This window comes from Lemur catta, chromosome 21 (assembly GCF_020740605.2).
Source record: "Lemur catta isolate mLemCat1 chromosome 21, mLemCat1.pri, whole genome shotgun sequence".
Taxonomy (NCBI): Eukaryota; Metazoa; Chordata; class Mammalia; order Primates; family Lemuridae; genus Lemur; species Lemur catta.
This window is the reverse complement of record NC_059148.1, coordinates 21,583,442-21,600,817: the sequence shown is the minus strand read 5'-3', so window position 1 is coordinate 21,600,817 and position 17,376 is coordinate 21,583,442. Positions and strand designations below refer to the sequence as shown.

The 17,376-nt window shown below is 50.0% G+C and overlaps 1 protein-coding gene across 1 annotated transcript in view; it reads right to left on the bottom strand.

The window, feature by feature from the left end:
• Nucleotides 1-2,900: 2,900 nt before the first annotated feature.
• KSR2 (kinase suppressor of ras 2) overlaps nt 2,901-17,376 on the bottom strand; it is a 333,794-nt gene continuing 319,318 nt past the window's right edge. Inside the window, exons 15-19 of the mRNA XM_045535030.1 lie at nt 15,727-15,823; nt 14,662-14,795; nt 9,287-9,418; nt 4,232-4,361; nt 2,901-3,038 (exon numbers count right to left, since the gene is read on the bottom strand). Coding sequence (XP_045390986.1) covers nt 2,901-3,038; nt 4,232-4,361; nt 9,287-9,418; nt 14,662-14,795; nt 15,727-15,823 — 631 coding nt within the window. The remainder of the gene's footprint in view (nt 3,039-4,231; nt 4,362-9,286; nt 9,419-14,661; nt 14,796-15,726; nt 15,824-17,376) is intronic.

The window sequence follows — 17,376 nt, the reverse complement described above, 5'->3', positions numbered from 1 at the left end:
AGAAACGAGCTCAGCCCTCTCCCTGCCCCACCCGATCTTAGCCTAGTAGCTTCGACTGAGCTGGCGCTCAGCCCTGCACCCCGTCCTGCCGGCCCACACGGCACAGCTGGGGCGCCCCCGCGAGACCCACACAGCCCAGGGGTGCTCCAGAGCCGCGGCCGTTTGGCTCTTGCTTGCTAAGGTGACGTAGGGCAAACGGCATTGCACACAGACAGACACAGGGACACACAGACCCGCCCTGCACGCCTGCCCACGGGGGCGCCTCCTGTCCTTGTCTCCCCAGCCCAGGGGCTCCACTTTCAGCCTGTCGTGTCCTCCCCTCTGCCCTGCCCCCCGGGCCCCGCTGCTCAATGCCGCATCGCCCCGGCCGGTTCCGTTCAGTCCTAGCTCAGGGGTCCCCAACCCTGCCCGAGGAAAAGGGCACAGGTCTGTCGTGCAGTGCTCCCAGGCCGGTCGGGGCCGGTCCCTCTGATGGCGAGTCTCTGGCCTCCTGAGCTGGCAGAGGGCAGAACAGGGAGGAGAGGTGGCTCGGGAGCTGAGGCAGCTGAGCGCCGTCCGCCTGTCCGACGGTCACAGCCTAGAGGGGAGAGAGAGAAGCGGAGAGTGGTGAGAGGTCACGCGGAAACGACAGTGCCACCCTTTGTGAACTGGCACCTCCTCAGAGGGCCAGGTGGGGTTTGAGATGAATAGTCCCTGTCCTCTACGAGAAAAAGCAGAAAAGACTTCTACTTACTTAGGTTTCACTATGTGCCCACATGCCCGATCTCACGGAAGCCTGAGAACAGCCTGCGATGTCGGCTCTGAATATTTATGCATACATGAAGTTCTATGACGAAATCACGGAAATGCACAGATGAAAAAACGAGGCTCAGAGAGGTTAAGTGCCTTGCCCAAGGTTGCACAGCCAAGAAGCAGCAAAATCAGGATTTGAACGCAGAACTGTCTCCCTTGAGCATGTAGCCTCTGGACTAGGGATGGTCACCCGGCATGTAAGGGCTGGGGACAGAGGAACGGGGGGTAAGCCCAGGATCCACAGCAGAGACTCTTGCTAAGAGCGGAGGCTCTGCTGCCCACGGTAACAAAATGACTGTGTTTATTTTATTTTGCACTGTAGTCTTGTTCTTAGAGTGGTGTCTGGCACATAAAAGATGTTCAATACACATGGGCTGCATAAAAAAATGAATGAATGGAGGAGCGAAGGAATGGAAAATTCCACTGGACCTTCAAAGCCCTGACAGATCACAAGGTTTCCTGCTCTGTTTTCTCAGACCAACTCCACAGCAAAATATAGAGAGGAAGGCCCCCTGCCTCTCCCTCCAACCCAGCCCCTCTGTTCAGTTGAACTCCTGCCCTCCCCTGTCTGATACCTAGGAGAGCAGAGGTCCCCGAGTGATGGCCCCAATGACCCTTGAGTTTTGTAACACCAGGCACTCCTGGATCCCACCTAGAACTCCAACACCAGTCCCCTGACATGTCTGCATCCCCTTAGCTGGGCAGAGTTTTTGCTTGTTAGAGCCTCCTTCTGTCTGTTTTCACATCAAATCCATTCTGAATCCTGCCAGGCTGTCCGAATAGGGCTCCTTCCCCCTCCTGGCAGACAGTGGCTGCCGTGGTACAGAGACCACCGGCCACGTGGGAGGTGCCTACCACGTGCTTTGGCACATGGCCTCAGGGGTCCCACGCAGCACTCCTGCTAGAGGGGTTTCACTGCCCTCATTTTTCAGGGCATGAAACTGCAGCTCAGAGAGGCCAAGTGACATGCTCGAGGCCACACAGCAGTGGAGCGGGGATTCCAACCAATGTCTGTCTGACCATGAAGTTTGTGCTTTTTCTGATCATCTGGGGAAAGGATGAGCCCCTGGGGAAGGGAGAGATTCCATCCTCTAAATTTGGAGAGCTCCAAAGGTGGGGCACGGCATGGAGGAGGGTGTCCTGGGACATCTGTTCTACAGGACGCCGCCTTGGGGATCTTCATGGGGTCCCACGGGAAGACTCTGACAACTGCTCACGCAGGTAGGCATTTGTAGGACTGCATACCTACAGATATATATCTGCAGTACAAGAGTGTGCATGTACATGTGTCTTCATGTACCACGGACTTGTGTGTGTGCACAGATCTGAGTGCACATGTGTGTGCGTGCATGTGTACAGAGCTTCGCTTTTACTGCTGCTCCCACGTCTGCGTGCGTGTGTAGACCTGAGCATGTCTGTGTGAGCGCATAACCTCATGCGCCTGGGAGCGGAGCCGTGGGGGGCAGGCACCCCTCAGCAGCCTCCTCTGGGCTTGTCTCTCTCTCTCCCCTTCTAGAGACATCTGTCATGGAGGCTGGGGAGGGAGGCCCAGAAAGACGTGCCACCACACATTATCTCAGGTAGAGATGCCATCTCTAGCCAGAAACAACGGGAAGGGGAGTTTCACGGACCCTCTCAATGAGAAAGCCGGAGAGACACTTCTGGCTACTAGGAGCTGAGAACCTTTCCTGCCCTGGTGTTCGTGCAACGGAGAATGCTGGATGCTGTGAGCTGCTGTGACGGGGGCAGGATGCCGGCCCAGAAGGGAGATTTCCTGAAAGCTGGGCCTCACGGAGGGGTACCCTGATGACCCCACACACAGGGGTGGGCAGGTTCAGGGCACCAGCTCGCAACACGTGGGGATGCTCAGACTCACTGGGGCATCAGCCTTCGTCGGGAAGAGACAAGCGATGAGGTAGCCACAGTCACCAAGCCCTGCAGGGCAGATCTCAGGACCCGACCCCCAGAACAGACTCTCCTGAACAGAAGCCTGGTGGGCGCTGGTGGGTGGGGACATGGAAAAGAGCTGGTTGGAGGAGGAGTAAAGAGATACAGAGGGAAACCAAAAGGTGACAAAGGCCGTAGGGAGAGATGCGAAGGGAGAAAACCTACTCTGCAGACTTCCAGAAATGTCCGGGGTGAGATAGGCGGCGGTTTCGCTTTGGCAGTTTCTCCAGCATGTCCATGAGCTTGGTGAAGGTAGGTCTCTCTTCTTGCTCAAAGGCCCAGCAGAAGAGAAGAATGTCCTAAAAGAAACCAATGTGTGGTGACCGAACATAATGGTGACTTCTTGATTACTCTTTGGCACCTCATTGGGTCTGTCCATTTATCCAGCCATCTGCCCCATTTCCATACTCCTCCATCATCCATCCAACATGCATGTATCTATATAGCCATACATCCACTCATCTATGCATCACGCATGCATCTGTATATCCATTCATCTATCCATCCACTCATCTATGCATCATGCATGCATCTGTATATCCATCTATCCATCCATCTATCCACTCATCTATCCATCATACATGCATCTATATATCCATCATCCTTATCGCTTCACTCATTCATCCCTCATCTATCATCCATCTATCCATCTGTCCATCCATCCATCCATCCATCCATCCATCTATCCTTCTTTCCATCCACTTCCTGAGCCAATATAACAACCAGATAGGCCTTATGCTAGAATATCTGAGACACTTCGAGATCAATAATACTCCCTAAGGAGTTTCTTTACTTTTTTTTTTTCAAAAGGAAAGGATAAATGGGAATCTGGAGGTCTCCATCCACATAGCAATACTGTAAGAATTCTTTACAGAGGAGAAAAGTTACTTTTAGTAATCTCCTGACCTGGCAAGAAACCTAGAGATGGGTAATCCTTACAAATGCACCGGGTAATTACTCCTTCTCTGAGTTATCTGTCTTCTGATCAAAAGAGAGAATTCTTCCTGCTGTGTTTCAGAGGCAGACTGTTAATTTATACTCAGCCTTCTCTGTGTCTGTATGTCTTTAAACACTTTTTTTTAATCCTCATCCTCTACGTGATGATGTCTGTGTATCTTGTTATAAGCTGGAAAATGCCTTAAAATTATTATATAGATGCAAATAAAATTAGAACCATTAACATTTGTGATGTTTTAATGAATATCTTTTAAAAATACCAGAAAAAGAAGGATCCACTGCTTCTCCCTGACTCAGCAATGCACTGTTAGGAAAAACCTGGCCCAGTATTATGGCGCCCCTGCTGGCAGATACCAGGAATTGCAGGCATAGTGCAGCAGCCTTGCCTTCTAAGCTTCAAACCACTACCCGACAAGGCTGCGGTGTGTGCTTTTTGGATTGCCCTCTGGGAAAGCATTTGTACCCCTAACACACAGTAAAAGGAAGGCCCAGGACTGTATCTGCTTCTTCCCTTGCTCCCCAGGCCGGGACTCACCGAGATTTCTTTTCCCATGCCAATCTGGCTGAGGTTGGGTTTCATGCCTGTGCCCATCTGCCAGATTATTGCCTCTGCTGGTTGGGTCTTGAAAGGCCACTCCCTGGCGTGGAGCTCATACCAGATTGTGCTGTTGGCAGACGTTGTTAAAGGGGTGTTGGTGTGGTATGTCACTTGAGACCCTGTACCCCTCACCCACACACAGCCCCCCAGCCAGCCTCCTGACGACCATCCCCCTCCCCAGTTTCTGCCTCATGGGGTTGGTATTTTGCCACTGGAGACATGCTAAAAGCTTTGTAATGTCTTAGAAGTCATGATCATCCCAGGATAACTTCTATTAAATAGTTTAATGTAGGTAGGATCCCTGACCCTATATCTATCCGCAATTCTAAGAAATCATTCCAAGTAAATAATTAGGTACACAAACAAAAATTCATTCATAAGGATGTTCCCTACAGCATTATATATAATATTTTAAAAAGTAGAAATGACACACTTGTTCAATAACAGGAACTGGTTGCCTGTATTATGGTAAATCCATACAATGAAATGGAATACTCTAATATTATTAAAACATTTCAAAGAAGTTTTGCTGATATAAAAAATATTCCATACATAATTTCAAGTGAAAAAAGCAGAATATGAGACAGTCTGTAAGGTACATTGTCGCTCTTTTAAAAATAATTACATATGTATGGATAAGAGAATAAAAAACATAGCAAAATGTTAAAGGTGACTAAGTCTGGGTGATAGAAAAAAACAAATATGAAAGAAAAAATACTAAGTATGAACCATCCTGTGGAGTGGTGGAAAGAGGAAAGAAAAGATTTGAGAGTCAGACTGACTTGGGTTCAAGCCCTGATTCTCTTCCATGCTAACGGTGTAGCAGGATAGGTCTCCCGGGTAGGTCCCTTCACTTCTCTGAGGGTAGGTTCCCTTACCTGGGAAATGAGAGTGGTGACAACATCGCAGTGGAAGAATGTTTACCTGGGACTCTGAATGCCAGAACAACACGATGCTAAAACTGTTCTAGGGGGATTTATTGTGTCCTCATCTGTTTCATAAATCATGACGTTGTAATGAAGGAAGGAAGGATTGCTCCAATGGGTAGCACGTGGCCAAGGACGGGATGCTGGGTGGGGTGGTGTATCAGTGACACTGTGGGGCATGGATAGCAATGAGGGACGTGGGGGATGAGACAGGTCGCTGGTGTGTTGCTGAGCTGTACCATGGGGACAGGTCTCAGTGCCCTGAGCACAAGATTCCCCAACTCAGGAAATAATCTGAAACAATCCTGGGAAACGATATTTCCTTCACTCTAAGATACTTCACGCAAATGTGCTTTAAAGAACACGAGGCACTCCATTATCTTCTCTACTGATCAGAGGGCTGTGCCAAACCAGCTATTCCAGGGTTTCACTTCTCAGCATCTTCTTTCTACCTGATGACCCCCATCTCTGGCTTGGGGACAGAAGGGTGGTGACACTCAGGGAGTGAGATATTGAGTTAGATGGTCAGGAAGTTCTCAAGAGAAGTTGCTAGATGTTGCAGTTATCATGATGAACAATAATGCTCATTGAGTTTTTACTCTGAGACAGACACTATTCTAAGTCCTTTGCTGGGAAACGTATTAAACTTGACTTTTTATTCTGATGCTTGGACCACTCGGGACCTTGCTGGTGTTGGAGGGACTGCCACTCCCAGGGCCAGCTGATTCCTTGAGTTAGTAAAGGACTCGCCTGTGAGCGTGTCTTTCATATTCAAACTAAGCAATGCAGAGCCTGCACCCCCAACCCCCCCAATCCCGTCCTTTACTGGGCTTTCAAACTCAGGGCCAATATTCCCCACCCCCACACCCCTAGAGCCTGCTGAAATGATTCAAACGAGGCAGTTCTAAGCCTGCTTTCCCTGCCTCCCAAATGACCCCAGTGCTGCCCCCTGTGGCCACTGCGTGGTGTGGCATGTCCCCTCCTTTGGGAACTGTGAGTAATGAACTCTCTTTTCAATGGGGACTGTCTCCTGATCTACTGGCCTCATTATACCTGAATAATAATAAAACCTACATTTAAAAACAGGAGGCATTATTAATTATCACAGAGCAAGAGGTGCAGCTAGAAGTTGAACTCAGTCTCATTCCAGAATCGTGCCATTGACCAATACACTCTCCGGGGGAGCTTATACTCCATCCTATTCAGGAGTCCTTTGCAATCAGGGAAGTGAACAATTTGGGGGTGCGACCTTGCAGTGGATGGCTGGAGTCTGGTGAAGGAGGCACAGATAGACTCATGTGAAAGGGGAAAGTGTGCCTTTCACAGTTCTTCCCTGTGCTGGGTGCCTTGTTGATATTTTCTCACTTAATCCTTAGAACACCTCGATTGTTTTAGCATCCTTGATTTACAGTTGAGAGAAATAGGGCTTTGAGTGGTGACATAACTCCCAAGTCCATCGGGGCTCCAAGGTTTTAACTCTGGAGTTAGGATGTTCCAGGTTCGAATCCAAGTGCCACCATCAATGACCATAAGGCATGTCCCTGAGCCATCTGGAGCCTCAGTTTTATCATGCATCAACTGGGAGCAACATGGTATCTGCTCTGAAGGATGGTTCTAAAGATTCATGAGACAGCGCGCATAAAACGCTTAACACGGTGCTCAATGCTCTTTTAAAAGTTCATTTTCGTTCTAAGTCATTCCTAAGCATGAGGTTCCCAAGCAACATGATGCACTTAATTGGCAGGAAACCCAGAGTGCCAGGTCCTTCGGAATGCAGCAGTGTCAGACATAAAAGCCTCATTAAAACTTCCTTTCAAACCCAACTTTCAAGAGAAACTCACTTTAAGAAAAAACAAAATTGCCGTGAAGATGAAAACCCCAGCAGAAAACCACTTACTTGCTTTGGTACGTTTCGCTAACTTTACACTCAACTATACCAACTTAATTATTGCAATTTGGTCTCAGATAACAATATCTAACCAGGCAAAGATTTGGGCATAAACTAATCAGGGCAAGCGACAGCCTTTAAAAGGGCCCAAGTAACTGATGTGGAGATTTCTGATCTTCCAGAAAACACCCCCTCGGGGGTTTATGGTGAGAACGCAGTGGGGGTACTTGTCTAAGAAAGTCTAATTGCACTCGTCTGCAAGCCTGTGACTCTCCCAAACAATGTCCCCAGCGTTGTCTGCAACCAGCTCATGGGCAAGGCAAGGCGAGGATTAGCGTGGCCCTGGGAGGCACAGAAACACGAAGCCTTCCTGGCTGCACCTCTGCACTGTTGCAGCTCTGCTTTGGGGGCTGCGTCTTGGACCCTTCTCCTTCCACACTTCCAAAGGCATCTCATTGTCTCTTGTAGCTGCAGTTACTATCTATTTGCTGAAAAGCCCTAAAGTCTTTTCTAAACTAGATGTGTGGATTCAGCTGCCTTCTAGATGGTTCCATGGGTGATCTCCAAGGGAGCTCAAACTCCCTGCGTCCAAACCTGACCTCTTCACCTTTCCGGCATATCGTAACCCTGCTCCACCTCTAGGATCTCTACCTTGGTGAATGACACTACTGTCCACCCAGTTTCTTAAGGCAGATTATCTGGGCATCACCCACATCCGATCCACCATCAAGCTCTGTGGCTTCCACCTCCTAAACACTTCTCATGTCCATTCTCAGCTCTGATTCTGTGAAGGCAGCCAGCATCTCCCCGTGGATTGGTCTCCCAGCCCCAATCCCATCCTTTTATAGTCCTTTCTGTATACAGCAGCCAGAGTGATTTAACTGATCTAAAACTCAAATTAGGATTATGCCACCCCCCTCACTTAATAATCATCAATGGCTCCCTAGTGCCCTGAAGATGAAATGAAAACTCCTTAACTGAGCCTCTAAGTCCCTGCAGGACCAACCCTGCTTTTCTCTCTAGTCTCTCATCTCATCACCCCCCGATTCATTGTTCTCCTGAGTCTCCATCCACCAGTCCCTCCTCCTTCCCCCTTACCCATGTTCCTCTGTTCTGGGAAACTTTTCTTCTACTTTTATGCCTTTTCACGAATTCTTTCTACCTGGAACACCTCACCCTGCCTTTGTCTTCAACCTTTAACTTGGGCTCAGAGTTACTTCCTCAGGGAAGCCCTCCCTGACCTCCCAGGTGGATTTGGTCCCTCTTTTATCCCCACAGTCCCATGCTGTCCTCAGCGTAGCATTTATCATACTTTACAAAAGCTGTTTCCCAGTTTGTCTTACACTAGATGAGATAGAGTTGGGGACTGAGGTGGTTTTAAAATATGATGACAGATTCTTTGATACCCCTTCATGTATAAGGTGGAGCTTAATTCTCCTCCCCTTGAGCGTGGGCTGGATTTAGCAACTTTCTTTTTCCTTTAACAAATAGAAGATGGTAGCAGTGATGATACATAATTTTTGAAATGAGGTCATAAATGGCAACGAGGCTTCTAGCCGCCATGTTGTGAGGTCATTCAAGCAGCCTCTATCCAGGTCCAGGGGGTAAGGAACTGAGGCCTCCTTCCAACAGCCATGAAAGTGGGCCACCATGGAAGTGGATCCCGGCCCATTGAGCCTTCAGGTGAAACCACAGCCCTGGCAGGCGTCTTGCCTGCAACCTCATGAGAGACCCTGAGCCAGCTCAGAACCGCTTGGCTGAGCCACTCTCAAATTTCTGACCACAGAAACTTGAGATAAGAAATGTTGTTTTAAGCTGTTAGTTTTTGAGTAATTTGTTACACAGCAATAGCTAACAAATACAAGATGGAATCTTGTATCTCCACCATCTGCTATAGTCCCAGCACGTAGTGACCATGCAGTAAATAGCTACTGAATGAATCAGTGAGTCAGGTAACTTGTCCTGGCCACATAACCAGTTAGAAACCAGGCCTGTAGGTTTGTTAGGGCCATTCTTTCTGCTATATCTCACTCCCATCCCCCCAACCTCACCCAGAAATCTAGAAACTTGGCCACTGCAGGAGGTGCCCTGGCCCTCCCAAGAGCACTGAAGAAAAGTCTGGGAAGTGCCCCTCTCCCCAGGCTGTGACTCTCCAAGGCCAGGGTGGGGCCCACCTACCCGAGTGCAAACACGTCAGAGTGCTTGGAGAATGGAAGCTTGTCTTCCTCTGTGTCTGGGGACAGCTGGCGGATGATCTCCGGCGCCAGGTGGCACAGCCAGCCGTTCTGGATGCGCAGTTTGTCCTCCCGCCTGGAGAAGCAAAGCGCAGAGTGAGCTGCATTTCACAGTGCAAGGAGGACCCATGCCCCTGGCACAGCCCCAAGTCCCTGGAACCACCTCTGTGGGCTTTCTTGTCCCTCCTGCCCGCCACCATTGGGCACTGCCTGCCCTTCTTCTAAGGGAGGCTGAGAGCCTGCAGGAGGGGCAGGGACGGCTGGTCGGGACAGACACTCAACACCCAAACCATCGCCGGGTCCCAGTGCCTCCGAGGCACCCGCCTGTCCACCTTCATTCAACAGAGACCGTCGATTCTTGTTATTCATTCACGTTCTCCAAAGTCACTGGATTCATGAATACTGAATTAGTGAATACTGAATCATTGCTCCTAGGGGAAATACGTACACAGGCACACACATCTCAGATGGGTTATAATCTTAACTCTTAGAAACAACTTATCCTAGTAGATTCTGCTTTTTATGTTTTACAAAATCAAAAATGGGGTTCAGAAGTGGCACGTGACTTGCCTGAAGCAGCCCCAACTAACAGGTGCCAGAGTTGGAATTCGAACCCCATACAAGGGCCCCAGAGCTGGCTCTTCTTACACTGCCCTGGTTGAGAAACACTGTTGTAATTTATATAAAATCAGGAAATGGTCCAATTTCAGAGTTCGAGCATTAGTAACACACGATACAGCACATCCTCTGCTAGAAAATACAGCTCAAGCTCACAAGCAAACTCTTGAGCTGGCGGAGTCGAACAAGTTCTTGCTTCTAGAATCAGGGACACCCGCAGAGGTTTAAGGACCCATCCGTTGCTTACTAGCTATGGGACCTCGAGCAGACTTGAGCCTCCATGTTCCCATTTACAAAATGGGCATGTTGATTTGTATGTCACACGGATGTTGCGAGGATTGGAATGAGACAGTGCCTGGCACAAGGCTGTGTCAGCTGCCAGGGCCACAGGAGGATTGGACTCGAGGACTCAGAAATGGAGTTGAGCCTACAGCCCAAAGAAACAACGTCCTCCAGGGAAGAGGGGCATTGGCATGGGCCAGCCAACATGCTCCCGCAATGACTGGGCCACCAGGGCTGGCTGGGCTGGTGGCGTTGCTGCCAACAAGGGACGCTTCTTGGTCCCCATCTCTTTCAAACACTCTTGCCGCCTCTTCCTGACACGCAGGGGCAATAGAGGACTGGCACCTCGAGGCTGGGGCAGGAGGTGGCAGCCACATGAGAACCATCAGCTCGGGGTGGGCGTGGGCACAGGCCTGGGGGTTGGCCAGGAGTCAGACCTGGCACAGATACCCCAGTGTGTCCCGTTCCCATGACGATGGGCCCACCGGTGACAAACCCAAATCATCTTCATTATGGTTATTATGATTAATAACAGGCTGTGGGCAGCTGGCACGATGGCGCTGGCATCTTAAATGACACCTTTTCTCGATGATGGCAGAACAGCTGTACGCTGGGATCCGTATGGGTTTGCAGCACACGCCCACTTCACCGGGCTGCCCTATCTCTGCGCCCCGGGCCGGGCGGGTCTCCCTGCTGCTGGGTACCAAGGGCTGTCAACACCCCAAGCTCTAACTGAGGGGAGGGCAGGAAGGCAAGTCACTCCTGCTGAGCACCTACTGTTTGCCAGATTGTCCATCCCACTTAATCCTCATACGCCCACAACTGCAAGGTTATCATCCTCCTCTACGGATGAGGAAACACGCTCAAAAGTGACCTGTCCAAAGTCGCAGCGCTAAGATCTGTTTGATCACAAGTCTTTAAAACTCCAGAGACTAGACGCCTCGCCACAGCTCTGCACGAATTCCTAGACAAATAGCACCACTAAAGAACAAAGCCCTAAACTAAGCCCCTCTCATCTCTGTCCCATTTAATCTTCAAAACACCCTTATGAGGTGGGTCGTATTAGTCCTCACTGCCATCCCCATTTTACAGGTGAAGAAACTGAGGCTCAGGAAGTCAGATGTGTGCAAAATAAGAATAAGTTGCTGTCATCTGTCTCACGGAGCTATAGACTGAATTGTGTCTCCCCTCAAATTTGTGATGTTGGAGCCCCCACCTCCAGTGTGATGGGATTTCAAGATAGAAACTTTAGGGAGCAAAGTAAGATTAAATGGGGTCACAGTCTGAGGCCCTGATCAAACAGGACTGGTGTCATTATAAGATGAAAGACGTCAGAGATCTCCCTCTCTGTGAGTGCACGGAGACGAGGCAAACACATAGCCAGAAGGCGGCCGTCTACAAACCAGGGAGAGAGCCCTCGCCAGCCACTGACTTGGCCAGCACCTTGATCTTGGACTTCCAGCCTCCAGAATCATGAGAAGCTGAGGTCTGTTTTTAAGGCACTGTCTGTGGCATTGGGTAACAGTAGCCCAAGCAGTACCTGCGGTAAGCACTCCCTAAGTACTTGCTGACTGGCTGAGTGGGTAATGGATGAGGGAGCTTCCGGGCCTATTGCCTGAGGGTTGGTTTAGCCTCCTTCCTGCAAAGCCTGCGGCCTGGTCAGCTCCCCCACCTGTCTCTACTCCTGTAATCCAGCCCCCAGGCTGCCCATCAGGGCCATTGACACCTGGGTTCAGGGGTGTCTCCTGGTCTCTAGCTGGGGCACTGGGGGCTCCAGTCTGCACTTGGGGCACGTACCGCCTGGAGATGCCTATTCACAACCGTGACCTGAACCCCTGCAGCGGACCCTGTGGAGCCCCAGAGCAGCCCCGGAAGTAAATATTGGCACAAATTTACTAAATGGGAAAGGTCCTAGGACTCATGGGATGCCCTCAGAGTCCCACCTTCCTGTCATGGTCCCCATCATGGCTTTGGGATTGGGGTGGAGGAAAGATAGCCACATAGTCTTTGCTGTCCCTCCCACTGAGGGGTGGAGTTTAATTCTGCTCCCCCTGAATCTGCACCGGCCTTAAGTGACCTCCAGGCCAATAGGATGTGCCAGAAGGGATGTTCTAGATGATCAGAAGGTTTGCAGCTTCCGCCTGGGCCTTGGGAACACTTGCTCTGGGGGAGCCCAGTCTGGGGACCCCGAGACTGCCATGGTGTGAGGAAGCTCGGCGCAGTCATGCAGAAAGGCTGGATGGGGAGGGGAAAGGAGGAAGTGAGGTACGGCCCCATCAGCCCCCCAGCTGTTCCCGCCAGCCCAACCCAGATGTGTGGGTGGGGAAGCCTTCAGCTGCGTCCAGCTTCAGCCCCCATCCGACTACACCTGCAGGACAGCCTGAGCACAGAAGCTCGACTGAGCCCATTCAACGCACAGAACCCTGAGGGGTAACAAAAACTTGTTTTAAGCCACAAGGTTTTGAGATGGTTTGTTATGCAACAATACATAACCTGAACAGGGCTGAAAGCACAGGAAGTCACGGATGGCTACTTGCGGGTAGCAAGAAGTGTGGATTTCTTGTTGGGAGCTGTCGCTTGGTGGGGGCTCTCTGGCCTCTCCTGACACTTACTGGGTCTATGTTGACACCCAGGCTGGGGCAGGGGTGAGGTGGGGGTGCCATCTGGACAGGGAGGCCAGAAGTCACCTTGCCTTGAACTTGGTTGAACTTCCTTCTGGGCTGACACTGGGTCTCTATGAAGAAGCTAAAGGATGCCCACATCATTCCTTCCCACTTCCTGTTCTTCCTCTTCTCCTTGTGGCTTCAGAAAACCAAGAGTGTGAGGGGAGAAAATCAGAGGCCCCACACCCCTTCTCCCCACTGGCAAGGAGAAAGGGAGAGGGTGTGGACATGCCACGAAGCGGCAGGAATACGGTTCTGTAAAGAGCCCTGAACCAGGTGAAAGAAAACACATGCTGGGCTTCCTTTCGTCTGGATGCAAACACTTGGGTTTGCAGTAAAGTCACAAACTGCTTCCTCATCCTTAGCCTGGGACACTGGGAAACAAGCGAGTGTGTCATTCCCCTACCAGGAAACCGGGAACCAGCAGCTGCTGGAGTGAATCAGAGGGAGAAAGAAAAGAATCCTACCCCATCTCACCCTCCTGGCTTCTTGGGTTCTGACTGGAGGGTCTCTCTCCGTGGATCTATTGATCTGTTTATTTACTACCTACTTATTTTCTCATCCCAGGCACTACAGATAGTTTTGGAGATGGTGGTAAATCCTTTTTGGGTGGAGTAAAATCAGAAAGAGAAACCCAAGATCCTGTGTGTTCCTGCACCCCACTGAAACAGCCACGTGAAGTTCTGCCGAATTTCGAACAGTCTTAGCTTCACGGAATTGCGCAGTGCGAACAAAATTCACTTCGGGGTGGCAGACCTCAAAAACTCAGCGGTTCTCCAAAGCAGCTCAAATGGCAGTAAAATGAAAGAAACCACGGGGTTATCTTTCTGGAGAGAGACACCATTCATTAAAAGATGCATGATCAGGAAAAACACACAGGGGTTTTAAAATTCGAGTGTTTGTGTGTTTGTGTGTGTGCAGGCACACACTCCAAATGAAAAGTCACAAGGGTAGACTTTCTGAATTACGGGCTGTTTATTTGGGATCAAGCTGTTTTTCACATGGTCAACCCAATGCGGCTTGCTCTAGGGTGAGTAGTGGATGAGAGTTAATTACTTAATGCTGGTTAATGATTCTCCTGGGTGATACTGGGAGGTATATGCAAATTAATACTAATTACAACAACTCCCGCTGCAGCTACTGTTTGTTGAGCATTTGATGGTGTGCACCAGGCACCGCGCTGGGATGTGTTTTATCTCGTTTTATCCTCACAAGACCCCTCTGCGGTAGGCATCACCGTACCCACCACTTTTCTTGCAGGCAAGAAATCTAAAGTTTGGAGAAGTTGTGGGACTTGATTAAAGTCACAGTTAATAAGTGGCAGAGCCGTGCTGGGCCCCAGGTGGGTCTGACTTGAAATCCTTTGCTCTTAACTGTACTCTTGCTGTACTAAAATTAATTCGTTCCTACGAAAACTCCGAGCAAGGGCTCTCGGGTGATCCCCACTTGTGGGTGAGTACGGGGGATGAGAGGAAAGCCCTCCAGTTAAATCCAAGGGCAGGGGCTTTGCGGGATTTGGGGATGCTCTGGGTCCAATCACATGCGCTCGGAGGTAGGACAGGTGAGCAGGTTGCTGGCTCCAGGGGAAATCAGAGCACGCCCTTGGCAGCCCTCACCAGCAGAGCAGCCTCGCCACGCAGCCCAGTGACCTCAGGCCCAACCCTGAGTCTCCAAGTCACTAAAGCCAGCTGGGGTGACTCCCCCACCCCACCATCAACTGTCAAGAACCCCTCTGGGCCCTCCTGCCACCTCTCACCTGCCAGCCTGCAGCACCCCAGAAATGCTGAAGAGCCCAAAGTCTGTGATGACCACTTTGCCATTGTCGTAGAAGACATTCTTTGATTTGAGGTCCTTGTGAAGGATTCCCTTGGCGTGGAGGTAGCCCATGCCCTGCAAGAGGCAAGGAGACAGGGAGTCGTCAGAGAAAACCCAAGTGCTTGCTGCCACCCAGCTCGGGCTCACACTCCTTGTCTTGCAGACTCGCCTCCCCGGCGAGACCACACTCAGCAGCGGCAGAGCCGGAGGTGGGCTGGGAGAAGGCAGGGCCCTCAAGCCACAATCCGCCACCACCCTCAGACCACTGCAAAGCCACCTCCATTTGCTTCCTGAAGAAGAAACGAAAGAAGTCCCCAGAGAAAGGAATTCCAGCAACCATCTTCCTGCACTTCCCCTTTAAAGGCAAATCCCTCTGCAAGAGACTCGTGCCTTGGATCTCCTTAACCCATCGCGGTCCTCCAGAGATGATGTACGACTTGATAATCAAGAACACAGGGAAGAGCCTATTGGCATTCTAGTTCAAGGGCAAACATTTGGAGTTATGCCTTTGTGAGCAGTCACATCTTTTATTTCTTCTCACAGCTCAGCCCTAACACTTCCAACGGGAAATAAAAGCTTGAGTACAACTGACTAATAAGGCACCTGCCAGAGAACACAGGATGTTCCTGTTTGTTTTAAACCAAAACAACACCCAACAATTTGATGTTTCCCCAGCAGCGGTGGAGAGAGATGGCTTGCACTTATGGGAATTCAAGGACTCGAGGGATAAGGGATCCTAACCAAGAGATGTGGCCCTTGGTCCTTGCACGTGTCCAAGTGCCACAGTGAGGAGGTGCAGATGGAAATGAAATCTTGGCAGACTGTTTGTAATGGTCGTGTCTAGGCAGAACTCTTACACGCGGGCTGGGATTTTGCAGATCAAGTCTAATTTCTCTTAAGTCCAGACTCAAGGCAAGACATGAGTCTTGGGAGCCCTGCGGGGCTTTCTCGGGAGGGGGCAGGGTCTTTCTGAGGTTTAGGTTGGAGACCCCAGAGCCTACGGTACCTTCACAATTTCTTGGGCAATCTGCCTGGTTTTGTTGACATCCAAGACGATCTTGGCGTCCCTCACCACCGAGTAGAGCGTCCGTCCCTTGCAGAGGCTGAAAAGCAAAAGGAGAAGATAAATTACCGGCAGGTGTTCAGAAGCAGGTGACCCACAATAGTTACGAGAAGTGACAAATCATCTGGTGGACACGTCACTATTGTGTCTATGGGATAAGAGGCCTGGGACTGAACCTCCGATCTGGGTCTGGGATGGAGGTCTAGGAGGAAGTTCTTACAGATTCTCTAGAAACTCTGCCAGCGGGCTGGAGGGCAGGGGCACCCGCAGAATCTAGCCACGTCCAGTCTGTTTATTCATAGACTCCCAGGTGGGAAGTGGTGCATAAACCAACAACTTCTCGGTGCTCAGACGCCACTCAGCCATTTGTGTTGGCTGTGCCTGGTGTCGCCAGTGTGCAGGGATGGCAATGGAAGACCAGCAAAACGGTGGCTCATGTGCACTAAGTATCATCTGCAAATGATGCAGTCAATTCTTTAGACGGGGGTGTGTAAACACCAACAGTACTATCCAGAAACCAGACGCCTGTCTAGATAGAGGGTTTGCAAACTATTTTCAGCTTCATCGAGTTCGTTTTGAGGACCAGTGATTTAAGATGAATGACAGGATGAACGGGGCATTATGCACCAAAAGTAACACCTTCTCACTTAGTCGCCAGAATGCTCCTCTGCTCTGCTCCTCTGCCCCGTTCGCGGCACAATTCCCGGCACATGCAGAGCAGGTGCCCAGATGCAGTTACTGAATGAACAAATGAATGAATGAATAAGGGAATGAATGAAAGCCAGATTTGCCGTAGCATCCCCGGTCCCCAGCACCGTGACTGGCTCATGGTATCCGATGTTGGCCGAAAGAAGAAAGAATGTCGTTATGAAAATTAATTTTCCATCTACATCAAAATCACAGCTTGAATTGTTTTCCTTTTACTCTGCGATGTTGCTGTGAAAACATTCTAGGCATTGTATTCATTTGTTTGGTGTTTATCGAGCCCGTGTTGTGTATTACACATTGCAGAGATCGTATTTCCCGGGCTTGAAGAATGGACCTGGGCATCCGAGGGCTCTCAGGACAAATTCCAGCACTGCTCCTTACTTACATGTGACTTTAGGTAGGTTACTTATCCTCCCTGGGCCTCAGTTTCCTCATCTATAAAAGAAAACTATTAAAAAATAATACTTAACCTTGTAGTTTAGTGTGAAGACTGAACAAGACAAACAGTTCGATGCAGTGCTTGACACCCGGTGGGAGCTATAGCATAGTGGTTAGGAGCACAGGGATCTAGAGTTCAGACTCTCTATGGGGTCAGGATCCTGACCTCTCATTTAGTGGCTGTGTGAGTGACCCTGAGCAGGTGAGTTAACCTCTCTGAGCCTCAGTTTTACAATCTGTAAAATGGGGCCAACAGTTCCTGCCTCACAGGGTTGTTAAGAGAAAAATGTCGAATCAGGGGTGTGAAGGTGTAGACACTTCTTCATGCCCAACACATAGTTAAGTCCTCATCACCTGCTGGCCATTATGAGAGGCAGTAGGTGATCAATAACACGGTGAACAGAGACACACACACTTGTGCAAATATGTATCGATGATATATTCATA